Source organism: Suncus etruscus, chromosome 15 (genome assembly GCF_024139225.1).
Source record: "Suncus etruscus isolate mSunEtr1 chromosome 15, mSunEtr1.pri.cur, whole genome shotgun sequence".
NCBI classification, from domain to species: Eukaryota; Metazoa; Chordata; class Mammalia; order Eulipotyphla; family Soricidae; genus Suncus; species Suncus etruscus.
The window spans coordinates 22,423,355-22,451,146 of NC_064862.1; the positions used below are offsets into that span (position 1 = coordinate 22,423,355).

Sequence of the window (27,792 nt, forward strand, 5' to 3'; positions counted from 1 at the left end):
AATGGAATGTTTGGGAGGTCAGAGTAAAAAAATATAGGCACTAGGGCCAGAGTGATAACACAGTGGTAGGGTGTTTTTCTTGCACGTGGCTGGGTTCGATCCCCTGCATCTCATATGGTCCCTCCGAGCCTGCCAGGAGCACCACCAGGTGCTATAAAAGGCATCAAGTGCTCATTTTAGTCCAAATAGGGAATAAGTAATATTCTCATTTACTCTAGTGACTTACCCCAAATTAATCAACACTCTTCCCTATTACACCCAAATATTTATGTATTTTATATATTATACACATATGTCTATTTTTGATTGTCTTGTTTTTGTTTGGTGTTTGGGCCCCATATGGCAGTGTTCAGAGTTTACTCCTGACTGCTCAGGGATCACTCTCAGCAGTGCTTTTGGGGAACCTTATAACGTGCCAGGGATAAAACCTGAATTAGCCCTGAGCAAGGCAAATGCCCTGTCCACTGCACTATTGACTCTGGCTCCCTTTGTCCTTATTTTAAGCTCTAAATCTGAATGTTTCTTGGGAATATATATATATATATATATTTTTTTTTTTTGTTGTTGTTTTTTTTTTTTTGTTTTTGGATCATACCTGGCAGTGCTCAGGGGTCACTTCCGGCTCTATGCTCAGAAATCACCCCTGGCAGGCACGGGGGACCATATGGGATGCTGGGATTTGAACCACCATCCTTCAGCATGCAAGGCAAACACCTTATCTTCATGCTATCTCTCCAGCCCTCTCTGGAACATTTTTGTTTAACGCTGGTCGGAGCAGGTCTAACCTGAGAGGGTTGGATATAGAGCAGAGACGTGCCATGCCCCTAATGCCGTGTGACTACTCCACTGCCTCACCTGGTTAAAAGCTGCTAGAAGGATACGGAACACAGGGCCAGGCTGTCTTGTGTGTTCACGAGCCAGAGTTCCAGAGTTTGTCGGTTCAAGAGCTTTTGCTGCATTGTGACCATCAGCCCCCCTAGTGGTGGGAAACCTACTGGGGATTGTGTGTCTGTCCCTCATTGGTGGAGGTGTCTTTGCATAGGACTGGGCCTGGAGAGTTACATAGGTTGTAATTGTGTGTTTAAGTCATGCAATTGTATGTCGGGAGTTGGAAGTTGTAGTGGTTTGTTGAAGTTATGGGAAGAAGGCAACTACCTTTGCTCCTGCTTTTTTTTTTTTTTTTTTACTTTATTTCAAGAAAATGCATCACATAGTTGACATAGTTGATCATGATACATGTGTTCCAGATAAGTGTAAGCAAAGTTACTGGAAATTAAATATCAAAATGAAATGAAAAAGGAGAGCTGGAGCAATAGCACAGCGGTAGAGTGTTTGCCTTACATGCAGCTGACTCAGGATCTGTCTGGGTTCAATCCTCACCATCCCATATGGTCCTCCAAGCCTGCCAGGAGTGACTTCTGAGCTCAGAGCCAGGAGTTTTTGAGTGTCCCCAAATGTGTCCCAAACCCCCTCCCCATAAAGAAAAGAAAAACGGAAGAGGAGGTTTATTAAAAAAGAAAGAAAAAGTACAGTAACAAGCACATTAGGGAAAATTATTGTATCTCCAATTAGATTATTGATACAGTGGTGTAAGATTTAGTAAGCTCTGTTGTTAGCTGTCCATTCTGTTAATTTGGGGTGTTCCTATAGGGATGATAGCATCAAACAAATGAAGTTTTCCAGAACTTCAAAGCACTATTACTGGTACTGTGACTTTTAGGGCCATGGACTCAGCTTCCAGGCATCCTGGGAGAAGGAAGATGGGGTGGGAGATGGGGGTTAGGATGTCCACATACGCTCCTAAAAGCCCTAATATCAGCCCAAATACTGGCATACCTGAAGTTGGGTCAGATTAGTATCCCTGAAGGGAATCGGGGTCAGTGGTGAGGCAGGGCCGTTGGGAAAATGGTGATTCTGGGTGATGGAGGCAGCAGACAGGGCTTTGGTAGGCCCGGGGTTTGGCCTGCCCTCTCCTCCCAAAATGGCCAGCTTTCTGCCACATGGGCCAGTGTACCCACATCTTTCATGGCTAGGTTTACATCTTGTTTGAGAAAATAGTGAGTCCTAGAGTTGGACTGGTTTGAACCTGGCCTGCTTCTGCTTGTTAAGGAATGTTTTGAGTTCATCCTTTTTGCCTATTGACTTCTCTCTTTTTTGTTATTTGTATTTTTGTGCTGTGCTCAGGGCTTCTTCCTGGTTTTGCACTCAGAAATCACTCCTGGTGGCCAGAGAGATAGCATGGAGGTAGGCATTTGCCTTGCATGCAGAAGGACGGTGGTTTGAATCCCGGCATCCCATATGGTCCCCCGAGCCTGCCGGGAGTGATTTCTGAGCATAGAGTAACCCCTGAGCGCTACTGGGTGTGACCCAACAATAACTAAATAAATTGCGCCTGGCTCAGGGGACCATATGGGATGCTGGGAATTCAACCCAGGTCTGTCTCAGGTTAGCTGCGTTCAAGGCCTTACCACTGTGCTGTAGATCGGCCCCTGACTTCTCTATCTCTTAAAATATGACAGTTTATTTGATCTCCCAAAACCTTTTTTTTTTAAAAAATTTCTTTTATCGCTTCTCGGCCTTTTGGCTAAGATCAAGTGTAGTATCTGTTCTTATCAGTTTAATATCTGATATGTCGTCTATCCGACGACAATATATTAAATGGATTTTTGGCACTAGGAACTAGAATAGGAGCTTGCTCCGTCCATTCCACGCATCGACCTGGTATCGCAGTATCTCCAGGAACGGTGCACAAAAGAAGAAGAAAAAAAAATTTTCTTTAAGCACAATTCTGAACTAGAACCAATCCCTGAGCATCCTCTAACACAAAGTAAAACAAAACAATAATCATCCATTTTCATACCAGCAGAGAATGAAAATCATCTTGTAATGTCCTTTTTGGGGCAAGTGAAATTGCTTGTTGAATATGTTGATTGGTTTGGGATCAGTGACTGATGGTAACTCAGTTGTCACTGCTATTAAAAGCCTTTCTGGGGGCTAGAGAGATAGCACAGTGGCAGGATATTACAGGTCTTACTGGGAGGGTCAGAGGATAACAAAGAGGATAACCTCTTTGGGATAGAAGGATAACAAAGATCCGAGTTATAGGCTAGCAGCATGTGGATCTTCAGCACTGACAAAAGAGGCTTCCGAGTGGCCTATCTGTCATTAAGGTTTTCTCAGTTCCTGGGCAAAGCAAAGCAGTGTGGATTGACGTTACTGGCTAAAGCCAATCTTTGTTTTATTGTGGGTTGGGGGACCTCCCAAGCAATGCATAATTCCTGGTCATGCTTGGAAGAACACATGGTATATAATGAGGACTGGACAAGGATTGGGCATGTGCAACCCCATTCTCTTTCTTGCACCCCAGCCTACAATTTTGTTTATTTATTGGTCCATGCTTGGCAATGCTCAGGCTTTACTCATGGCTCTGTACTTAGGTCCCAGCCCTAGTGGTGCTCAGGGCAAGCTTATGGTGCCAGGGATCAAACCATTGCCTGTTCGTGCAGGACAAACTCTTTTTGTTTTTGTTTTTGTTTTTGGGCCACACCCGACGGTGCTCAGGGGTTACTCCTGGCTGTCTGCTCAGAAGTGGCTCCTAGCAGGCACGGGGGACCATATGGGACACCAGGATTCGAACCAACCACCTTTGGTCCTGGATCGGCTGCTTGCAAGGCAAATGCCGCTGTGCTATCTCTCGGGGCCCCAGGACAAACTCTTAACTCCAATATTATCTCTTCAGCCATAACTATAAATTTAACCTATTAACATATTCAGGGACTCTTATCACCCTTTAATAGGTTGCCCCTATTTATACTCTTTTGTAACCTGTTAATTGCCCATTTGGACACAGGGTTGTTGGACAGTGGTCAAAGGCAGATGACTTGTTGATGGGGTAGACTGTGGGAAAGTGACCAGACTCAGCAAATCCTCAGATTTGCAATATTCATTCATTCATTCATTCATTTATTGTTTTTTTGGGTCACATCCGGCAGCGCTCAGGGGTTACTCCTGGTTCTGTGCTCAGAAGTCGCTCCTGGTAGGCACAGAGGACCATATGGGATGCCAGGATTCGAACCACCATCCGTTCTGGTTCAGCTGCATGCAAGGCAAATGCCCTACCACTCTGCTATCTCTCTGGCCCCCTAGCTTTGCAGTCTTGAAGTCAGAAAGAGTTGCCATCTATCAGGCTGGTCTAGTCAGAGATGGACAGGAGGGGCAGAAAAGCCATGTCTTCCCTCAGCATCTGACTAGCAGAGCAAGGACATTGCATCATGCGGACAGTCAGAAGGACAAACTTTCAGGGGAAAAAAAAAGAATAGTTCTTTAAATAGAATGTATTAGTTTTCCGAAGAGACCTTCCCGCACTGCTACAATCTTCCTTTGCCAGGGTCGGGGGCTGGAGGCTGAGGGGGGGTGTCCCTGAACAGTATGACAAGACAGCAGGAGCCGGGAGTGAGTAAAATGTGCTCATTAACATTTGGTACTTGGCAGGAGTGACTTATCATGGCTTGCCCGGTGAGTAGGTTGAAGTGTGATTATTCAGGTTGGCACCTGAAAACTTGAGATATTGTCATGTGCTCGTAATTTTGGGCTACCAGGCTTCTGTTATTGGGTAGATTTCATAGGTCCATCTTTGTTGGTACCATTTCTCCAAACATGGGAGCTGTGGTTCATAGACCAGCATGTGTGTGTGTGTGTGTGTGTGTGTGTGTGTGTGTATATGTGTGTGTGAAAGAGAGAATAACTTCTGTTATCTCATATGTATCACTTGTTAGAAAGTTCATGTGGTGTGTGTGTGTGTGTGTGTGTGTGTGTGTGTGTTTTGGGTATATACCAGCTCTTGCTGTGTTGGTGTTTATATGTGAGAGAGAGAGAGAGGGAGGGAGGGAGGGAGAGAATGCTTTGTATTTTTCCATGATGTATCACTTGTTAGAAGGTTCCAGTGTCTGGGAGAGCAGTAATTGGTGACAGATCAAGTGTTGGAAAGGTGGCACTTGAAGAGTAAGGGGCTCATGATGAAAATAATTGTGTTCTTTCTATGGATTTTCAGGTGGAAGCCCAACTCCCGATTGGGACCTCAGATTACATGGCCCCCGAAGTGTTGACTGTGATGAACAAGGCGGGCAAAGGCTCCTACAGCCTGGAGTGTGACTGGTGGTCCGTGGGCGTTGTCACCTATGAAATGCTTTATGGCCAGTCCCCGTTCACCGGGGACACGTCGGCCTGCACCTTCAATAACATTATGAACTTCCAGGTAAGGAGCCGGTGTGGAAGCCACCCAGGGCAAGGCTCGTGTCAACACGTGTGAATAAGCATTTACATGTCACCTGCACATTGGAAAATAATAACCACAAGTGCTTATGCAGCTCTCGTACTGTGCCAAAAAAACCATTCTACACAGTTTATTAGTCGTGTTTCATTTCCTCTCAGCTGCCAGTCGTTGGGAGCCCACGCTATTATTTTATGTGCCATTGGAAGAGAGAGGGCTGCCAATTAATCTGTTATCTCGCTGATTATAAATTACATTTGGATTTCGGCACTGGTACATGGGAATGTGATTCACGGGATTGTTGAAATCGAGTCGATGAACTCTGATAATTGCAGACAACCTCGTGAGGTGGAGGCCACTTTCATTTTCCTTTTATAGGTGGGGAAACCAAGGCAGAGTGGTCATCAACTTGCCCTGAGAACGTGGGCAGTTGAATGCTGACCAATTCTCCCTGTCTGCTCTACTCTTTGTTGTACTACTGTTGATTCAAGGAGTCAAACCAGAAAGGGACCCACTATCCTATGTTGCATAGGACTAAAGTTATGTTTTAATGACTATATATTGTACTTTATTTTTTATTTTTTGGCTTTTGAGCCACACCCGGGGCACTCAGGGATAACTCCTGGCTCTGTGCTCAGAAATCGCTCCTGGCTGGCACAGGGGACCATATAGGATAAGTGCCCTACTGCTGTGCTATCTCTACAGCCCCTGTCTTGTACTTTATTAAGCTCACTTTGTAAGGGTAGGATAAATAAATAGGTAGGCTTTCATTTCAGCCAAAAGGAAAAATAGATTATAATTATAATTAATAATTATTACTATAATAATTAATGATTACTATAATAATTATTATTAATTATTATTATATTTGGTTTTGGGGCTACACCTGGCAGCACTCAGGGGTTACTCCTGGCTCTGCACTCAGAAATCACTCCTGGCAGGCTCGGGACACCATATGGGATGCTGGGTATCAAACCTGAGTTGTCGGGCCTGGAGAGATAGCACAGCGGTGTTTGCCTTGCAAGCAGCCGATCCAGGACCAAAGGTGGTTGGTTCGAATCCCGGTGTCCCATATGGTCCCCCGTGCCTGCCAGGAGCTAATTCTGAGCAGACAGCCAGGAGTAACCCCTGAGCATCGCCGGGTGTGGCCCAAAAACCCCCCAAAAAAAAAAACAAAAACAAAAAACAAACAAACCTGAGTTGTCCACATACAAGGCAAATGCCCTACCACTGTGCTATTGCTCTGGCCCCTATAGTTTAAAAAATATTTTTCTGTGTCCCCTATATTTTGCTGTGCCTATGCAAACAACAGTTGCCACTCTAACAGTGCTTTTGCTGTACTTCTTTAACTCTTACCCTTAAAAAAAAAAAAAGAAGAAAAGCTTATTAAACCTTCTGCTAGGCCTTTAATGAGTTAATTGGTGATTCAATGATTTTCAAAAATATACTTGCTACTGAACCTTTAAAAAAATTTTTTTTTTTCTGGGGCCAGAGTAATAGCATAATGGGGAGGATGTTTTGTTTTGCACGCAACCAATCTGGGTTCGATCCCTGGCATTTCATACCGTCCTCCAAGCCGTACCAGGAGCAAGCCTTGAGCATAGCCAGGTATGATCCCCATATCAAAAAAAAAAAAAGGCATAAATAAAAGTTTTTGGGGGCCACACCCAGTGGTGCTCAGGGATTAATCACTCTGGCCCTGCACTTAGGAGTCACTCCTGGCAGGCTCAGGGGACCAGAAGGGATGCTAGAAATCAAATCCAGGTCACATGTGTGTCAGCAATAGCACTCATTGTGCTATCTCTCTGGTCCTTATAAATAAAATTTATTTCCCCAATCAGTTTCATCCCTCTGGGATGTCTAAGGCCTAGTTAGGTCTGTGTCTCTATATATTTGTGTTTATGTATTGATGGTTATTTTTGAATTTCCCCTTTTGAACGTTGAAGCTAATTTGTTTCTTCAGTTCAAACCGCTCATCCAGTGATGGGGGTAGTTCCTGGGCGCTGTGAGGTGGCGGGCTTATAGGGGCCACCGAGAAGTTTCTGACTGTCTCCTTGCTCCGTCCTCACTCAGAAATGGAAGTAGAGGGCCAAGGGGGAGGCAAGCAGAAGAGAGTGGGTGGGAGGCCCAGGTAGGCCAGGCCAGGCAGGGGATCTGTGAAGAGAGAAGTTCTAGAAGAGAACAGAGGAATGTGCTTAAATGCTTTAAATAGCGCTTCATTGTTGTGCAGCAAAGATCAAGGGGAAGAGTGGGGAGAGATGAGATGGATGGAAGAGGGAGCAGGGACCAAGGCATGAAGGATGTGGAGCTTTTGCAAAGGAATTCGATCTCTCGAAGGGAACAGGCCATTTATTTTGGACATATGCCTTTGGTCCAAAGGGAAGAGGACAGAAAATTTCCTTTAAAAAAAAAAAAAAACAACCCACCATTTTAAAAACATCTTTTAAAGGAAACATGAAAAGTTCTCTTTGGGCCAGAGAGATAGTACAGCAGTCGGGCCTTTGCCTTGCATGTGGCTGACCTGGGATGACCCGGGTTCGATCCCCAGCATCTCATATGGTCCCCCTAGCCTGCCAGGAGCGATTTCTGAGTTCAGTCAGGAGTAACCCCTGAGCACTACCAGGTATGACCCAAAAACAAACAAACAAACAAACAAAAAAAAACCCTTTCTTAACTCGGGGAAGCTGCATTTGCTAAAGAAATGATTATTATTTTTTTTTTCTGCAATAGCAGTCTTTGAAGTTTCCAGAGGACCCTAAAGTGAGCAGGGAATTACTGGATCTGATTAGAAGTCTGCTGTGTGGACAGAAGGAGAGACTGAAGTTTGAAGGCCTTTGTTGCCATCCTTTCTTCTCCAGCATCGACTGGACGAACATTCGGAACTGTGAGTTTCAGAATTCTTTTAGTTCTTGGTTTGGAATTTAAGACACAATTTCATTGTTATGGAGGGGTGGAGGTGGCAGAGGTGGCAGGAAAATAAACCCCATGTCTGGGTTAGGATTAAGAAACATTTATGAGCAATCTGGGAATCAGGAGTGTGGTTCGGTAGCAGAAATGTGTGAGGCCTGGGCTGGATCCAAGGCAAAACTCACACAGACACACACGCTCACTAAAGTTATTTTGGCCTGTAGAAGCTTCAGTTATTTCAACAGAAGCTGCTGCAGATGATATAAATAAAGGCTTTAATCATCTCCATGAGCAAAAAGGCTAATGATGTAACTAGCTTTGAATAAGAATTGTGCTTTAAAATGGCTGACAGAGAACTGGGTCATTTGTCAAACTCCGTGTTTATGTGGCCTTTTGAATAGTAAATTAAAAGTCCAGATTGATGGAGCCTGAAGGCCTTCATTTAATTTGATGTAAGATCCCGCCCCCCTTTCAGAGGACAAACGGACGTAGGTATTTCATCCCCAGATGAGGGTAACGACTGAGATTAGGCAGCGTGCCAGGTAGCTTGGCTCATGGCCAGGCCCGCACTCACATTCCAACTGCGTCCTCTGTCTCTGCTTCCCTTCGGAAATCACTGTCCCTGCTCACAAGCACGTGAGGTCCGTGACGTGTCTCTGCAGTTAGTTCATTCATACATCACTCAGTAACCAATGAATGCAGGCTGGTTTCATTCAGCACAGTGGCTGGCTTGGTAACTAAACAAAAGCAGAATGCTTTGTAGTTTTACGAGTGGATGATTACTGGGAAACTGTTTTCAGCCTTTTTCTGAGGGCTGTTGCTAGCTCTGTGCTCAGGAGTGACCCATGCCTTTGCTTAGGGGATCTTTAGGCAGTGAAGTAGATTTAAAAGAGGGTCTCTGGGGCCCAAGACAAACGCCTTAAACCCTGGACTGATCTGTATGCCTAAAATGGTTTTTAGTTTTGGGCTGGAGAGATAACACAGTGGTAAGGTGTTTGCATTGCATATGGCCAACCCAGGATAGACGGTGGTTCGATTCCCACATCCCATATGGTCCCCTGAGTCTGCCAGGAGCTATTTCTGAGTGCAGAGTCAGGAGTAACCCCTGTATACCGCTGGGTGTGACTCCCACCCTCCCCCCCAAAAATTGTTTTTAGTTTTGAATGTGTTGATTGAAAGCAACAGTGACCTGACCCAGTGGAATTGTCAGGAAAACCACTAACTTACCTAACCTTTTTTGGTGAAGGGCTTCGGGGTGAAGAATTAGAACCTTTTTCTTTTTTGTTGGTTTTTGGGCTACACTAGCAGTACTCAAGGCTTACTCCTGGCTCTGTGCTCGCTTCTGGTGGTGCTTGGGGAGTATTATGCAGTGTTGGGAAATAGAACCCAGGTCAGGGACTGGAGATAGAACAGTGCTTGCTTTGAGAATGGCCAAGCATGATTAGATCCCCAACATCCCATCTGGTCCCCTGAGCACCACCAAGAGTAATTCCTGAGTGGAATCAGAACTCCCACCTACTGGCTCCTGGTAACTCCTGAAATGTGTTTGTCTGAACATTCTTTCTTTTAACCCCCCCCCCCCCCCAATTTGAGACCCAAGTGGATAGTCAGAATTATCACAATTATAGTCAGAATTATCTCAGCAAGTAAGAACCACCAGGGGTGAATGAAATTCAGAGTCTTATACTTGCTCTGGGGCTTTCTAAGTTTTTTCTTAAAAACTTAGAAAAAGGGGGCTGGAGAGATAGCACGGAGGTGGGGCATTTGCCTTGCATGCAGAAGAACGGTGGTTCAAATCCCGGCATCCCATATGGTCCCCCGAGCCTGCCAGGACCGATTTCTGAGCATAGAGACAGGAGTAATCCCTGAGCACTGCCGGGTGTGATCCCCCAAAAAAGCCCAACAAACAAACCAGCAAAACTTAGAAAAAATTGAGGCTCTTGGTTTTCTGGGCCCTTCTCCTCAGAGATTGAAACAGCACAGGTCCTGATCACCTGGTAGCACCTGGGTTCAACCTCTGCACCTCAGGCTTGCCAAACACCTACCGTGAGCCATGGAGATGCCATCTGGGCCCTTTTCTCTTCATACTCAGAAGTCTTTTTATTGGTGGGGCCAGAGTGATAGCACCAGCAGTAGGGCATTTGCCTTGCATGCATCCAATCCTGGATGGACCCCGGTTTGATTCCCGGCATCCTATATGGTCCCCCGAGCCTGCCAGGAGAGATTTCTGAGTGCAAAGCCAGGAGGAATTCCTGAATGCTGCCAGGTGTGACCCAACCCTCCCCCGAAAAGAAATCTTTTTATTGCCCTTCCACTGTAACTTTACCTTGTCCTCTTTCTTTGCATCTTTGTTCTCATATTTAAAAATAAAAAATTAAAAAAAAAGAAATCTTTTTATTGGAAATAGTATTAGATTTATTAAAAAATGTGGAGCTAGACAGAGAGTTCCCATGTACTTCTACTCTCTCTTTATGTAACTGTCTTAATCTAACTTGACCACGTTTGTCAAAACTCAGGTTGAGATTAGTATATTGCTATTGATTACGCTTCACACAACATTCTCCGCTTCCTTTTCTCATGTCCCTTTTCTGTCCTGGGAATCTGTCCCGGATTCACATTGCAAGTGGTATCTGCGGTGTATGGGGCTGTTGCTCCTGGCTGAGGGGCTGGACTGGTGCTCAGATGCACATAATAAGCTCTTTATCCCCTTGGACTAAATTGCCTTCCACTGGTATCCTTTGCCATTCACTTCTTCCTTTCATCTCCCTCTCTTTCTTTGGTTCTGAGACTTGAACCCAGGGCATCCTCCACTTGAGGCAAGTGTTTGATGGTAGAGCTTCGATCCTCACCCTGTGCTTTTTTCCCCCCTCTCTGTGAACCAGGCAATGAAGTTCGGTGTCTCCAAGTGGATGTTTCTGGTTCTTACCAGCCTCGCCTACACCCTGGAGGTCTTGAACTTTCCCTAGTTAACGGTCCCGGCTCAGGTGACTTGTGTTTCCAGGCCTTGAGCATTTCTGCTGTCCGCACACGCACAGAAGATTGTCCCCCTTGATGAAAGCAGCATTGGTCTGGCTGTCATGTCACCTTGAATTATTTTTTCTTGTAACCAGAATAGAGAAGTACCCCTTAATATAGCAGGTGATGATTTCCTGAAACTCATTATCCCTAGGGGTAGTCCTGGAAGGCTGTATAACTGTCACTGAAGAAGGGTCTGAGAGGGGATTTCTGCATGGCAGCTTTGGTGGGCAATTGGAAGGAGTGAAAGGGACCTGCTTTGGTTCTAACAGAGGTTTGCTAGGGCATCTGCCTCTGCTTGAGTCCTGCCTCCCCCCCCCCCCCTTGGTTTTTTTTGGGGGAAAACGGCACCTGAACTGAGGATCTGCATCTGCCAGCAACTCCCAGAGATTCTAGGGCCCATTAACTACCCCCCCCCCCCCTTGGCAAGGTCATGCCAGTCTTTACCTTCGTTTTCATCAGCAGCCTCCCACCATGTGGTGGGAAAAGGAGTTCCTGCTGCTGGTTTTCATTAATTCAAGGCTGCAGGAAGCTTCTTGGGGGGGGGTAGCAGACCTCAGTCCCTGCAGACAGTGTAGTAGATAGGAAACGGGAGGCCGCTGGGCCCCTGTTTGCTGTTCTGAACTTCTGTAAAGCTGACTCCTCCTCTTTGCTGCCTTTGGGTTCCACGGGGAGGCGTGAGACCTTCAACTGCCTTGCCTCTGTCAATGGGGAAGTCTTGCTGCCTGGTGTGTCTTTTAGGTTTTTTCCAATGTCTTCTCCCCAGAGGCCTAATGATTTCAATGGAGCTGGCCTGCTGGCACCTTTTCTCTTTTTTTTATTTTAAATAATATCTTTAAGCACCATGATTAGAAACATTATTTGTAGTTGGGTTTTAGTTAAAGAATACCCCGCTTCACCAGTGCAACCTTCCCACCACCAATGCCCACATCTCGCTCCTCCCCTACCCACCCTGCCTGTATTCGAGACAGGCATTTTATTTCTCTCACTCACTACCATTGTCATGATAGTTGTTAGTGTAGTTATTTCTCTAAACTCACTACTCTTTGTGGTGAGCTACATATCATGGCTGGTCCTTCCAGCCCTCATCTCTAATGTCTCTGGGTATTATTGAAATATTGTCTTTTATTTTCTTAAAACCCATAGATGTGTGAGACTATTCTCTGTGCTTCTCTTTCTCCCTCTGACTTATTTCACTCAGCATAACAGCTTCCATGTCCATCCATGTGTAAGAAAATTTCAAGACTTCATCTCTCCTGACAGCTTCATAGTATTCCATTGTGTATATGTACCACAGTTTTTTTAGAAACTCATCTCTTTTTTTTTTTTTTTTTGGTTTTTGGGCCACACCCGTTTGACGCTCAGGGGTTACTCCTGGCTATGCGGTCAGAAATCGCCCCTGGCTTGGGGGGACCATATGGGATGCCGGGGGATTGAACCGCGGTCCGGTCTGTCCTACGCTAGCGCTTGCAAGGCCCCGGCCCCAGAAACTCATCTCTTGTTGGACCTTTTCCCTAAGACCATACATCTCAGTGGTGAGGAAGGCCTGGTTTTGAATGTCGCTTATGGATTATTTCCTGGAACTCTGTGGTGGATGCTCCTGGAAATGCTTTCTGCCAGGGACTGGGGACACCTTCGTGACTTTCACTCTTCTGGGAGAGGTGTGCTGCTTGCTGAGAGTTGTGCTCTTTCAGCCCCTTGGCATGTGTCAGCAGAGACCATGCCTTTCCTTTCCCTCTGGACATGACTCAGCGGTGCCACAAGGCTGATAATAGGTCCTTACTTGCATGCCAAAAAGGTTCCTTATCTTTTGTCCTGGACTGTCATGAGTGTCATTTTCTCCTCCGCTCGGGCTCCGAATGGCTCCAGTGAAATTACAGGCGGGTAATTCTGTGGCTGCTGTGGCAGAGGGGAGGAGAGTGGCCTATGGCTGACAGAAGAGGGAATGTGTGGTTTCCTGCCCTGGGCAGAAGTTTCACTCCTTGACACCCCACTTCTCCTTTTGCCCCCTGTAGGCTTACATGGAGGTCTCAGCTTCAAGTAATGCTTGGCAGTTTCACTCCAGGGTTAAGAAGCACAGCTCATGGGATAGCACAGCAGGGAGGGCGCTTGCCTTGCACAAGGACAACCTGGGTTTGATCCCTGGCATCCCATGGAGTAGCCCAAGCACCCTACCCCAGGAGTGCTTCCTCTGTACAGAGCTAGGAGTAAGCCCTGAGTACTGCTGGGTGTGGCCCCCAAACAAATGAAAGAACAAACAAACAAACACAGGGCTTTAAAAAGCATCAGTTGGGAGTCAGGATTTGATTGTCCTGTTTTATTTCTTATTTCCTGCTGCAGTTGGAGGAGGAGGTGGATGCTTTTCTTTTTTTTCTGTTTGTCATCTGATTTTGGGTCACACCTACTGGTACTCAGGGGTTACTCCTGGCTCTGTGTTGAGGGGTCATTCCTTGCAGGGTGCTCAGGGGACACTTTGGGATGCTGGGAATTGAACCCGGGTTGGCCGTCTTGAAGGCAAACGCCTCACCTATACCATCATTCTGGCCCCTAGATGCTTTTCTTTGTTTGTGGGTCTGGTCCCTGAATCTCTCAGGAGAAGGGGAGGAAGCTGCTCTCTGCATGGTGGCGATCTCAGACCTCGGCTCACAAACCAGAAAGAATTAAGGGCCTGGGACTTGTTCTCACTCTGGTGGCAGAGACTGAAGTTTCTAGACCAGGAGCTGAGTGAGGTGTTGCTGCTGCCATCTCAAAAGGATCAGTGGCTCTAGTGAGACGTGTGGGTGACCGTTGATGCGTCTCATGAGCGTGAGTGGTTGAGAGAAGAGCCTAAGACGCGCAAAATGTTCATGAATTGGGATTACAGGCTTTCCCTGCTTCTAGTCTGAATTTAGAAGCACATCCGAAGATGTGAAAAAGAGGTAATCACTTTTTTTTTTACCCCCAAGATAGAAGACGAGATGTCTTATTTTAGAGATGATTGCGATGCGAAAAGGATAGAAATAAATAAATGAGGATTCTAGGTGATGGGTGGGCCAGGAAAGAGATAATAATAATAGCACAGCTGTAGGGCATTTTGCCTTACGCACAGCCAACCTGTGTCGGACCTGGGTTCGATTCCTAGCATCCCATATGGTCCCGTGAGTCTGCCAGGAGCAATTTCTTGAGCACAGCCAGGTGTGCGCCCCCCCCCCCAAAAAAAAAAGTAATTTTAAAAATAAAACCAGGGCCCAGAGTGAGATAGCACAGTGGTAGGGCATTTGCCTTGCACATGGCCAACCCAGGATGGACCTGGGTTCGAATTCTGGCATCCCCTATGGCCTCCCCCACCCTGCCAAGGAGCAATTTCTGAGCACAGAGCCAGGAATAACCCCTGAGAGTGTCGGGTTGGCCCAAAAATGGGGGGGGGGGGAGGAAAAGAATTTAAGAGGGAGCTGAAGGTAAATACAAACACTTCTTGTCAGATTGTCAGAGCAGGGGCCCCGGGCAACAGCACAGTGGGGAGGGTACTTGCCTTGCAGTCAGCTCAACCTGAGTTTGAATTCCAGCGTTCCATATGTTCCCTGAGCTTGCCAGGAGTGATTGCTGAGCTCAAAGCCAGGAGGAGCCCCTGAGCATCGCTGGGCATGGCCCCAAAACTAAAACAGAAACAAATTGTCAGACTTGGCTGCTTAACTTTGTGGTGGCTTGTTGGTAGAGGCCTTTGGATCAGTCCTCATATTGCCTTCTAATTAGATGTCTCTCGATTGGTTCCTTTGGTTTACATGTTAAAAAGATTTTTTCATATTGCCTCCTCATCTGGCTTTTCTCCTCCCTTGGGGTTGGGCTTTGTTTTTCCCCAGATAGGCTACTCAGGTGGCCTGGAAGGTAGCTGCCATCTTGGCTTGTGATTCCATGTGGTGGAGTGACTGGCTTGTGTGTGACCAGCTTGTGGTATGAGTTTCTGGCCTGTTCTTCCTTCCCAACTGTGTGTGGATTATTTCCTGAGTTGGAATTGCTGCTGGATCTATGTCTCTTGTCCTACCTGGATTAGGGCATGGGGATCCCTCTCCCTCTCTGGGGATTGTGGAACACACAACCCACTATTTTACAGTGGCTGAAATACAAAGGACAATATAAGCAGGAACCTGTACCCCATGAAAGAAGATGTCCAGGACCCTCTGTCAGAAAGGACCCCAGAAGTTTCCCCCATTGGTCCTTATAAATGACCCCCCCGCCCCGTGACCTGGTGGACCACATCCCCTTAATCCATGCAGTGGGCATTTCAACATGGCGCCTTCTGGGCCTCTTCTTGGGCACTACGGTCAGTCAGTGCCACAGAGATCCTGTTCACCAAGGCAGCTTGGATTGGAGGAAAGTGAGTTCCATCCCTGGGGCAAACCAAGGGGGCGCATTTGTTAGAAAGCCCTGTAATCTGAGTTCCCAGATCGCCTGTCCATTTTCCACTTTGCAGCCAATCTCTCACAACCAAACTGAACCTGGAAACAATTTGGCCAACATTGCAGAATTTTCTGACACAACTTGGCTTCCACTCAAGGGGCCAGCTTTCCAGGCCATTCTCCCAGTGAGGTGACTGATGCACACGCAGGTTCAGCTCCCAACGCTGAAGACCACAGAGCTGGGAAATGCAGGTGGCAGGAGACAGAAGAGACCAAAAGACCCAGAACCAAGCATCAGGGGTCCCTGTGGCTCAGGGCAGAGGGTTTGGAAATGGTTTTCATTGTCCTTCCTCAAGAGGAAGCGATTAGTGTCTCCTCTTTCCTTCGGGGTGGAGTGAGTTAAAATAGAACCTAGACATGTCTATGCAGTATGTGGAACAGACGGAGCCTGGGGTGCATGTCCTTAGACCAGTCTAAGGCCGGGGCAAAATAGTTGCCTCTCTCAGCAGCTGGACACCAGACACTCTATGATAATCCAGAGAGAGTTTAAGAGTCTGTAGTTCATGTATTTAGTTGAATGACATTTTTTTTGGGCCACACCCGTTTGACGCTCAGGGGTTACACCTGGCTATGCGCTCAGAAATCGCCCCTGGCTTGGGGGGACCATATGGGACATCGGGGGATCAAACGCAGTCCGTCCTACGCTAGCGCTTGCAAGGCAGACACCTTACCTCTAGCGCCACCTTCCCGGCCCCATGCATCGTGTCTGTCACCCTCCAAAGTTTCTTCATGTCAGGCAGGAGCTAGAGCGCAGCAGTAGGGTGTTTGCTTTGCACACGACCTACTCAGGACAGATCTGGGTTCGATCCCCAACGTCCCATATGGTCCGTTAAGCCAGGAGCGATTTCTGAGTGCATAACTAGGAGTTACCCCTGAGCTTCACCGGGTGTGGCCCAAAAACAAACAAACACCAAAAAATTTCAAAGTTTCTTCATGTCTCTCTCACTCCTCCTGCCCATCCGTGCCCCCTGCTACTGTCTTGTCCCTAAGCCACATTGGTCATCCATCTCTCAGTCACGATCATTTCTTTTTCTAAAGTCTTTATGAATCGACTGATGGTATCTGAACTCACTTTTGTCCGACTTGTCAATTTCAACATGTTTTATTTTTTTCTAAGACCCATGGGGTGATGTGTATCACAGCCTGCTCCTTTTCCAGTGCTAAGTTGTAATTCTTTTCTTTGTTTGTTTTGCTTTTGGGCCACACCCGGCCACTTTCTGGGGTTCCTCTTGGCTCTGCGCTCAGAAATCGCTCCTGGCAGGCTCGGGGAACCATCTGGGATGCCAGGGATCGAACCTGGGTCTGTCCTGGGTTGGTCACGTACAAAGCAAACACCCTACTGATATACTATCACTTGGCCCCCATGACTTTGGGATTCAATGGAGTTGTTTGGGTAACCATTTCTGTTTTCTACGTGGAGGGGATGGTTAGGTGGGAAGAGGTCTTGCCTGAGATGCCAGGGGACATGCTTAGTTCTCAGTGGCTAATTGCATCTGTGAGGGACCAGCAGCATTTGCTGATCTGCTCCCATTTCACTTCTAAGAACTCAGGGTCTTGAATCTTGCTCAACTGGTCTTTCTCTCCCATCCATTTTCTCCCCGAGTCCGTAGCTCCCTCATCCGCATCAGCACGTCTTGCCATTTCCTTCTACAGTCTCCGATTAATCCAGGAGCCCCTCTGTTTCTCTTGTCTGGTCCCCAGGTTAGATTCTGTTAGGTCAGCAATGACACACTTGTCCCTCAGAGCAGTTTCTATGTCTCAGACTCTTCACAGTCATCACCGTGGCTGTGATGGAATCTGTGGCCCCGACACCAGCCCCGAACTCTTCCCCTCGAACATTTCCTGGGGTCACCCCAGCATGGATCCCCTCACAGCCCCCTTGCAGCCAGCTAAGATTCACTGGCTTCCTGGCCTGAGGAGGCCCACAGCTTAGCCTCTTCTCTGTCTCTCACCCTGAGTACCAACCTTCCCCAAGCATCCTCTCCCTGGCTTTCTGTAATTCCCCAGATTGCAAAAAAATGCTACCTCTAGGGCTCACTGCAAGATTATTTGGTCGGCTTTTGCTTCTTTCTTTCTCCCCTAGTGATTAGAATGTTGAGTTCTTACTTCTGTATGGGTCTGACAGTGGTTCCTGGCCCCTCTCTGTCTGTCTCTTTCTGTCTCCATGTCTTTTTCTCTCACTGTGCAGTGTGTGTCTCTGTTTCTCTGCTCTTTCTGTCTCCGAGCTGGTGCCTACCGTTGTCTTTCTCTCCTGCCACACCAGCTAGTCTCAGAGCTTGTGAGTAACAGGGATGAATAAAAGTCACTGCAGTTTTACCAACTATTTCTCCACTCGGTGTCTTGTTCTTTGTGTTCCCCCACCTGTTCCCTTTCCATGTTCCCCCACTTTTGGGTAGGAGGTTTCCAAGTGATGCTCAAGTGGCCTGGGGCCCCTCCCCCATCCCAGCAGTTCTTCACCACTTGAGTCATCAGGGGTTCAGTGTGAGGCTAGGATTTCCCTGGCTACCCAGAGGCCCAGGGGATTGAACTGTGGCCATGGATGCTCGAGGCATGCCCCTCACCTCCTTTGCTCTCCTCCCACCCTGCTCCTCCTCTGGCTGCTGTGATGTGGGTTTTGGGGTGCCCTCCGCTTGGCTGCAGAGTTCACCAAGGGTTCCACCCTTGGTTGTGGGGTTACTCACGGCTGTTTCCAGAGCTTTAGAGAATGATAAATTACTTTTTTACAATGCTTGGGGGATTTACAAACAGCGCTCCTGCTGGAGGTCCCCCCAAACTCCATCATTGTTCTGGGAGAAGTGATAGCATAGCAGGAGAATGCTTATCTGCGATGTAGGCAACCCAGGTTTGATCCCTGGAATCATGTAGGGCCCCCACTCCCCCAACCCTACAGGAGTGGTTCCTGAGTGCAGAGCCAGGAGTAACTCCTGCTTGTTGCAGGTCTGGCCAGAAACAAACTGACAAAATGATTCTTGCTCAGAGGTCCTTTCCTTTGGCTTGTTCCTTCTTGATGAAATGTGGGTGGGCCAGGGAGCAAGCCCTGGGGGACTGGAACACCTTCTTATGCACGTAGAAGGCTGGAGTTGATGCCCCAACATTGAGCAGTGCCCCAAGCACTTGCCAGGAACAACCACCACTACCACCACCAAGTCGTGAGCCAGGAGTAACCCTTCAGCACTGTCAGGTGTGGCAAAACCAAACAAATTAATATATATATATATATATATATATATATATATATATATATATATATATATATATAGGGGCTGGAGTGACAGTGCAGCAGTGGGCTGTTTGCTTGGCACAAGGCTGACCCAGGACAGACCTTGGTTCTATCCCCGGCATCCCATATGGTCCTCCAAAGCCAGGAGTGATTTCTGAGCATAGAGCCAGGAGTAAACCCTGAGTGTCATAGGGTGTGGCCCAAAAAAAAAACAAACAAACAAAAAAAAAGACGGTTTCGAAAGCCTTTTTCTGCCACCTTTCTTATCAAGTGCGTGTGTGATGGGTTTATTTACATAGAGAAATGAGAGGAGTGGAAAAAGAGAGAGGACAGAGAAATTCGAGTTCAAGTGAGCCTGAGTGATAGGACATCAGAGGGATGTCATGGCTTGCATGTTACCTCAATCCCCAGCACCCCTATATGGTTTCTTAAACCCTGTCAGAAGGGATCCCTAAGCAGAGTAAGCTTTGTGCACCACGACACGTGTGTGTGTGTGTGTGTGTGTGTGTGTGTGTGTGTGTGTGTGTTTTGTCCTTTGTACGTAGCTCAGATAGTCTCTGCCCCTGGGACAGTGTGCTCTGATGTGACCTTAGGATCAGACTGGCATTAAACAACAGGGAAAGAGTATTTTCCCTCTCTTTTGTTTCCAGCAGCTTCTACCAGTGCACTGTGGATCTGAAGGTCTGACTTGGCATCTGTCTCTCACCATCGGATGTGGCGGGTGTGGGGGGAGGGGGAGGGAGAGGAAGATTCCGTAATAAAGGCCCTGCAGATATTAATAGGAGCGCTCATTAGCATAGTTCTCAGACAGCAATCTCCACTTCGGAAGGAAGGATCCTGGTGGCCTTGGGTACCCCCGAGTGCCCTTTTCAGAGCCGCCTGCCAGCGAGTGTTCTGACGAACAAGCACGAGGACATGGTGGTCTGTTGGGTGGCAGGCATGGGGCTGCCCTTTTGGCTGGCATGGTGAACTTCTTCTTAGTATATATAGTTCATAAGAGTGAACAGGGCCATTTTCTGTGAAGGCCAAGAATGGGGAGAAAAGCCCGAGAGGGTGAGCCCAGAAGAGGGAGAGGAAGAGGGGGAGGGGGAGGAGGGAAAGGGGAGAAGGAAAGAGTTTCCCATCACCTGCCTCCCATTCCCCCTACCTACCCATGGGAACCTGGGGCTCTCCCTGCTGCCAGCTGTGAGACCCCCCAACCCCCTCTCCTCACTTTCCACTTTCCCATCTGTGGCCACTTAGATCGATCCATCGCTTCTCGATCTGTCCGTCCTGGGAACTTTCTGCTTGATTTTCACCTGCCTTGATTGATTCCTCAGTGCCTTTTCCCTTCCTTTCACTGATGCTTGTCTGGCTCGTTTTTCAAATATCTCGACTGACCTTGAGGACAGGCTTGGAACTCGATAGACTCCCTCTTATTTTGGGGGGCAAGTCACACCTGGCAGCACTCAGGGGGTTTCTCCTGGCTCTGCCCTCAGAATTCGCTCCTGGCAGGCTCAGGGGACCATATGGGATGCTGGTAATCGAACTGGGGTCTGTCCTGTGTTGGCTGAGTCCAATGCAAACACCTTACCTATCGTTCCAGCTCAACAGACTTCCTCTTAAAGGGAGGACTTGACAGTCCAGAACTTCTCAGTCATCAGCCTTCCACGGAGGTGCTCCTGCCCCTGTGTTAATCATACTCAGCCAGAAATGAAATTCTATTTTGGTCTCCTAGAGGTAAATTAGTAGTTAGAGCAGAAGGGATCTCAGCTTCTGCTGGGACTCAAGTTCCAGCAACCCTCCTCCTCCTCCTCCTCCTTTTCTTCTTCCTCTTCCTCATCCCTCTCCCCCTTATGGGTCATCTTTATGGAGTGTTTCTATCTGCTAAGAATTCTCCAAGCTTATCACATAGATGATTTTCCCCCCAGGGTCTGAAATGCAGCCCCACTATAGAGAGTACTGACCTTGACACGGGGAATCCCCAGTCAGTCAATCTATCAATCAGTCAGTCAAAATCAATCAGAGATCATCCCCACAGTTACCCTTTTTGAGGACGTTTTCTCCCAGCACTCAGCCTCAGCGAGGCCAGTCTGTGGGACTAGTTCAGTTAGCATCTGAGGATGTGCCTTAGATGAACCAAACAGGGGCCAGAGTGATAATACAGTGGTAGGGTATTTGCTTTGCATGCTGCTGACCCGGGTTCGATTTCCAGCATCCCATATGGTCCCCTGAGCATTGCTGGGTGTGGCCCCCCAAACGAAAAATTAATGAATTGCTTAAAAAAAAAAAGATGAACCAAACAGGAACATTTTGGGAGTGGCAGCTAACCCTGTTCCTTCCACGCCTTCCCTTGGGCTCCGGGTCTTCTTATTTGGAACCGGAAAACTTTCACTTCTGATCCTTTTGGAATGAATGCCGTTTCCCTGAAGAAGAAGAAACTCCTTGTTTGTTTGCCTGATTAAAAGAGATGGTGCTGGGTCCTTGAAATCAGAGGGGCCCTGGGCAAGTCGATGGTAGTACATGGGGGTGTGTGGGTTGAAGCGGTCAGTGGGATCTGCCCTGCTTTTGACTTCTCTGTCAAGCATTGAGTGATCGTAGAAGATTTAAATTCCTCTGAGACCTTCCAGGTGCTCAGTGATTGGCGCACACGTCAATTGGCCCAGCTAGCTCATCCATCCATCCATCCAGTGCTCTCTCTCTGCTGCCTCCTCTTCCTCCTCCTTGCCCCCACCTGCCCTCCCAGCACCCTTTCTCCCCATGATGTTGTTGGTTTTTGTTAGGGGAGAACTTTGGAAACGACCAGATGGATTTAGCTTCTGTACACAGCAGCTTCCTCGCTGCTGCTCCCAGCTGGTGCTCAGCTTAGCCCAGGAAGCAAAGAGTTAAATCAAGGGAGGGGGAAAAAAAATCAGACCTCTGGCCTAGTGGCTGTGCCAGCTGTCCTAGGGGGCGCTCTGGTGAGCTCCCCGGCAGTGACTCATGCTATGTCACTCAGATCAGCACTGGTCCCTGCCACACACGCGCTCGCTCGCTTGCTTGCAGCCAGGTGGGGATCCAGCCGCCGTGAGGAGCTGGCAGCCGGTGGGGGAGCCCGAAGGCTGCACTGCAGGGGCTGTGATGCCTGGTCCTTTGCCAGCTAGCCAACTTGCCCCGGCCCCTCCAGCTCCGCTCTCCAGCAGCCACTGCCTCCCTCTGCAGCCATGGTAACCCGGCTTCTGGCCAGCTGCACCCCCGGGAGCACTTGGCGACAATGGGCAGCCCGCTGGTGACAGGCAAGTGTGCAGCTCCTGCTGCCTGCCCAAGAGCGCTTAGTAGGTCTGCAGGAAGCAGAGCCCGGGGGAGCTGCCCCTAAGCCAAGAGGAGCCCAGCCTTGAGGTAGGGGTTCTTTCTCAGCTTCGGCCAGAACTTTTATTCACCTGGTGTTTTTTATTCTGATGAAACTGCGGTGGTTTCTGAGCGAGGGAGGAGGGAGCGAGAACTTAAAAAAAAAAAAAAATAAGTGGTTGATGATCTCTCCTCCGGCTCTGCACAGTGCTCCGCTGCAGTGCTCCCCCAAACCCACTTACCTGCCTCGCTGCTCCACAAACCTTCCTTCTCTCTCTCTGTCTCATCTTCTCCTGCCTATTGAGTCCTGTGGCATTTCTGAAATGTGACCTGCCTGGACTCAGGCAGGGTAGTACAGGGCAGTCGCCTAGATCTCTCCTGGAGAAGTGGAGGTCGCTGGGCACCAGGGCACCAGGCACACAGGGCCCCGTGCAAACACTCCTGCCTCCCGTCTCAGTGAGGTCTCTAATCGGCTGCCCTTGGGCCCTTTCCCGGGGGACCTGTCTGAGTTTCTCCTTCAGCATCCCCCCCTACCATACCCTCCCACCCCAGGCAGGCAGCCTAGCTGCGGGGTGGAGGCCATGTTGGCAGAGAAGGGGTTAATCTCTTGTTGCTGTACCAGGAGGCTGGGGCTGCCTGTGCCCGTGTGGTGTGAGCGAGATTGGGAGCAGGAGCTGCAGTGCCACTGGCGGTGGCAGGGAACGCGGGACCCGCGACCAGAGAGAGGGAGCTGAGGTTTTTTTTTTTCTCTTCTCTGCAACAGTGTTGGAACCCCCATCACCGAATTTCCCTCACCCCCACCCCGCACCTCTCTTTTCTTGTTTTTCTTTAACCAGCTCCTCCCCCCTTCGTTCCCACCCTCGAGTCTGACGATGACACCTCCAATTTTGATGAGCCAGAGAAGAATTCCTGGGTTCCGTCCTCATCCCCTTCGTGCCAGCTGAGCCCCCCACCTGGCTTCCGGGGCGAAGGGCTGCCGTTCCTGGGGTTCGCCTACAGCCGGGCTCCGGGGCTGCTCGGTCGATCGGAGTAAGTGCACGTTTTTGACTTTCCAAGGGGGCTGCATCGAGGCCAGTGGGGAGGTGTGGGGGGTGGAGGGGGGAGGGATGTGGATCCCCCACGCTCCTCAGCTGCATCAGGGCCAGCAGTTTACCTGTTTGCGCCGCTGCCGTGTGGAAGGGACCCCTTCCTGTCCACCGCAGCGTTGATCGTCATTTAGGCACTTTGGATTAGTTTTCCTGTCTTGGCTCAAGTCCCTGCTTTTATTTATTTATTTATTTTGGAGGTGTGGGGAGGGGAGTTTGGTTTTTTGGGGGGAGAGATGCAGGGAACAGTGCAGATGCCTGGCCCGAGGGGGGTACTGTGCAAGGGTGAAAGGGGACTGTCCAGCAGGGCATCCGCCAAGCTCTCGCTTTTGCTCTGGGGGATGGATGGATGGATGGAGGATGGATGGGTGGAGGCAGGCTTGGTTTCTCAAAACCGCCTCTCCTAAGCTAGCGAAGCTGCCCGACGGGCTGAGTCTGTACCCAGGGGGCTCCTCTGTCGGTGCCTGGCACCCCTCGAAGTCTGCTGCAGAATCCGGGAGGTAGCGATCTCCTAGCTGAGCTGGCAGCATTGGCAAGAGCGAACCCCGTTACTGTTGTCGTGAGGGAGGGAGTGTTATGTAGCCGATTCACAGAAACTCGTCTTTGGGGGGGGCGCTGGGAGGGCAGGAGGGGGGAGGCTAGAAAATGGAAGAATAAACGCTCCTGTCAGCCTCTTGACCGCCGCATGCTCCTCTGTTCTTGAAAAAAGAAAATGCAGTGGTCCTCGGCACTTGGCAGCGACCGGACGGAGGGTCCTGTCCTGCCTTTCAGAATTTTGAGAATTTCTCTTAAAAAAACTAAGAGAAAATTTCACCTCGTCCCCGAGATATAATGCCCCCAGTCAGCGTTTGGGAGGGAGGCCCAAGGTGTTTCTACCCTACCCCCACCCCCCAAGGTCTTGGTTGGGCTATGTTAACCTCCTCACTGTGCCCAGGATCCCTCCCTGGGGGTAACGTTGGGTGTTGAGTTAATGCCCAATTGGGAGACAAGCAGGGTTTTCATTTTTCTCCCTGGCAGTGCTCGACCCCTGATTGGCCATTGCTGGCCACTGATCCGAAGGAATATAGACAGGAAGGGTCTTCAGAGGATTTCAGGCTGACCCCATATGGGAATGCCTGAGGGCTGGAGCCCAAACCAGGTGGGTCCTGGGGTAGGATCGAGCACCAGAAGAGGGTTTTGAGGTCCAAAGAGATCAGATTGTCCTCTCCCTCTCTAGGAACCTGGTTCCCCCAAAACAGGCTGGATTTCGGTTCCCATGGCCTGTGCCTTGCTGGCTCAATTGCTCTACATTCCCCCTGTCCCCAAAGCACTTCAAGTAAGGGGAGGAAAGCCGAAAAGCTTTTGAGCTGTTGAATGTGCTTGGCCAAATTCGTGCTGGCCTAGGAGGCTTTTAGGGCTTCGGCCTTGGCTCGGAAGGGCAGGGCAAAAGGTCCTGGGGGCAGCGTTGGGGACTTCAAGTGGGTGACCCGACCCGGACACGTGTGACACCTGAAGGTCATGGGGGTGACTTCGCTGGATGGGAAGGTGGAGTGTGGAGAGTTCTTTTTCTGGTGGGGAGGGACTGGCTGGCTCCAGAGGAGAGCTGGTGAGTCCCAGCGGGATGGAGGGAATTTGAATTTGGGGCCGAGGTAAGATTTATGCGCGTGTGTGCGTGTGCGTGTGCGTATGCGTGTGCGTGTGCGTGTGCGTGTGTGTGTGTGTGTGTGTGTGTGTATGCATAATCTCAGGCATCTCAGTTGATCTGAATCTGTCTGTGATTAATTGCTTCTTTTTCAGCATGACTTTCATTGCTTCTTTTTAATTGTTTCTGCCCCCCTTTTCACCGAAGCTCACTTAAGGGACAAGCCAAGGCGCAAACATGAGGCATATTCTGGTGGGTGCAATTTCCTCCTTGACCCTTCCTTCCCTCAGACTGTGCTCATGTATTAGAAGGCAGGCTGCTTTCCCTTTCCCTTTGGTAACTTCAAAATAGAGTTCTAATTCAGAGCAAAAAAAAAGACCCTACAGAATGCTTAATAAGATTCTGTTAAAAAACAACACTCAAAAACAGGCCTGTGCAAATGAGACCATGGATGTATTTCTCCTCAGGAAGACAGAATCGGGCTCTTTCTGGCCTTTAATGGGAAGGAACTTGAATGTCTTTTCTGTTGGTATTATTGGCATCAGCAAGGTTTTCTTTCCTTTTGATTTCCCTGTGACCTCACTGGGGGCCTTCACTCTTCTTCCCCAGAGGTAGCCCTGGGGATTGGTTCCTCACCCTCACCCCAGCACCATTTGTGAGATGCTCCCCACCTCACGTGATGCTGGGCAGGTGACCCTGGATGTGCTGGATTCTTATCACTGAGAAATTCAAGGTGCTGAATCCCCCAGAAGCTCCTTCCCCTGGTTTGGCCGGGTGGTTACATTTACTTGGAGGTGGGGGGCAGAGAAACCTTTTCCCCCCTCCCCCGATGGTGCCAGTTTTGCCACCTATCATCCCATGCTACTTGCAGAGTGTTTTCTCCCCCCCCCCCCAGCATCATGGGGTTTTATTCACACATGTTGGCTCCCTCTGCCACGCTCCTTTCATGCCACCCATGACACTGCAGATGCCGTCCGTACTGCACCGAGTAAATCAGATCTTCTGATCTGTCACCAATGAATTGAAGCATGCCCAGCAAACTCGGGATTTCCATGGGTGCTTGGCCAGCTACAGGCTGGCTGGTCCCTTTGCAAGGGGACCCCAGGGCTTTTTGTTGGTTTGCTTTTGGTGGTGCTCCTAGGCTCTCTTTGCCAACCTAGTGGTGCTTTGGGGTTGAATGGGGGACCAACAGGGTCCCAGGATAGAACCCAGATTTGCTCTGTGCAAGACAAGTGCCTTACCCTGCCATTATCTTTCTGGCTTTCACCCACCCCCACCCCCCCAAACTATTTTTCCAGCCAGCCTTCAAGTGCTTCGTTATCTGGGTTTCGTGAGCTATGGCAGCTCAGTGTTCTGTGTCTGGGGGTGGAGTTGGGGGAGTTCCTGGCTGCTGAGTTGGTGGCAGTGGTGATGGGGAGCTCGAGGGATGCACCAGGACCCTTTTGGGCTGAGCTTGGGGGTGGGATCCTGGAGGCAGTTTGCTCTGGAACTCTGAGTCCGCTGCCTCTTTTCCACAAGCCCAGAACCCTGGGCTCTGCCTGCCGAGGGGTGTTCCTTGGAGCTGCTGCTAGCTCACACAATAGTAGGGTAGTAACAGGAAGCAGCGTGTGAGAGGTTTAAAAATAAAACCGGGCCCAGCTTTCTTCCCTCCCCTGTCAGCATGGGGCATCCTCGGGTAAGTCCCTTCTCCTGCCTCTCCACTCGCTCGCTCACAGACCTCCAGCCTGAACTCCAGAAGGAGAAGGACAGCTGCTGTCACAAGTTGTCGTTGGCCTGTTGATCCGGCAATGTGGGCTTTGTGCTTTTGGAGAATTTTGCTGCTTTAGACTAGAGAAGCCACGGAGGCACGTTCTGCCTCAGTTTGGTTTTTATTTCATTTTTAGGGAGGTGGCTCTTCCTTCTCTCATCTTCTGGACTCAGGACTTTTGCTTAGGGACATGCATACCCAGTGATGCTCAGGGGTCACTCCTGGACTGGCAAGGGGGACGCGTCTGGGGATACCGCAGGTAGAATCCAGGTTGGTGTCTGCAATGCTTTAGCTGCTATGTTATCTCTCCTGGATTTTCTCTTTTCCTTTTGGGGGTGCAACTGAGAGTTTTGTCTTGAAAGTGGCCTTCCAAGACAGAATGAAGAGTGAGAACAAGAGTGAGTGAGAGCGAGAGAGAGTGTGTGTGTGAGAGCGAGAGAGCGAGAGAGATAGCAAGAGAGAGAGAGAGAGAGAAAAGAGAGCTCATCCAACATCACTCCCCTGCTCTGCAGAGACCTCTTGTGAGCATTGGGGCTAGGGTACAGGTTCTGCCAAATGGAGAAAGCACCCGGTCTAGGGCCTGGCCCAAGGGAAAAATCTCAGCCATACACTCAACTTTCCACGCTCACTAACAGGCGTTGGCACCCCTCTCCATGCCAGGAGCTCAGGGGAAAGGTTGTGCAAGGTTTTCAGGGTCCAGAGTCCAGCTAGCCCCTCAACTCATCCCTTCCAGCCCCCTCAGCATTTTTGATCCCAGGTGCTCGTGTCCTCCCAGACTAATCATGCAGGGTAACCAGCAGTGGTCAAATGTTTACCTGTAGTTTGGGATGGGGAGGGCTGGGGCTTCTGCTCAGCAAGGTGAGCAAGTCTATGGGCATCAGCACCCGGAAGTTTGGGGGCACCCCAGTTCATGGAGTGCATATCTCAGAGCTTGGGGCCTTGGGGAAGGGACCCATCCTGACTAGCAACAGGATGATCTGTGAGGAGGGAGGCCACTGTCCACCTCCCCCAGTGTCCTGTGACCCCCCCACCCCCCCAACAGGCCAGGGTGGGTCTGACTTGCTCTCTTCCCCACCTACCACCCCACCCTACCCCAGGACTGCCAGGAGTAAACACTGAGCATTGCTGGGTGTGGCCCAGACAAAAACAAGCAAAAAGATTCTTGCCTAGTGCGTGCATCATGTAG

The 27,792-nt window shown here is 49.2% G+C and overlaps 1 protein-coding gene and 1 non-coding gene across 2 annotated transcripts in view; both read left to right on the top strand.

Annotated features, from left to right (window-relative positions):
- Nucleotides 1-27,792, top strand: part of CIT (citron rho-interacting serine/threonine kinase) — a 159,611-nt gene that overhangs the window by 32,084 nt on the left and 99,735 nt on the right. Inside the window, exons 6-8 of the mRNA XM_049787776.1 lie at nt 5,051-5,254; nt 21,966-22,101; nt 22,990-23,182. Of these exons, the coding sequence (XP_049643733.1) occupies nt 5,051-5,254; nt 21,966-22,101; nt 22,990-23,182 (533 nt within the window). The remainder of the gene's footprint in view (nt 1-5,050; nt 5,255-21,965; nt 22,102-22,989; nt 23,183-27,792) is intronic.
- LOC126031478 (U2 spliceosomal RNA) lies at nt 2,565-2,755 on the top strand. Its single transcript, XR_007503338.1, has one exon. It is a non-coding gene; the product is annotated as a U2 spliceosomal RNA (small nuclear RNA).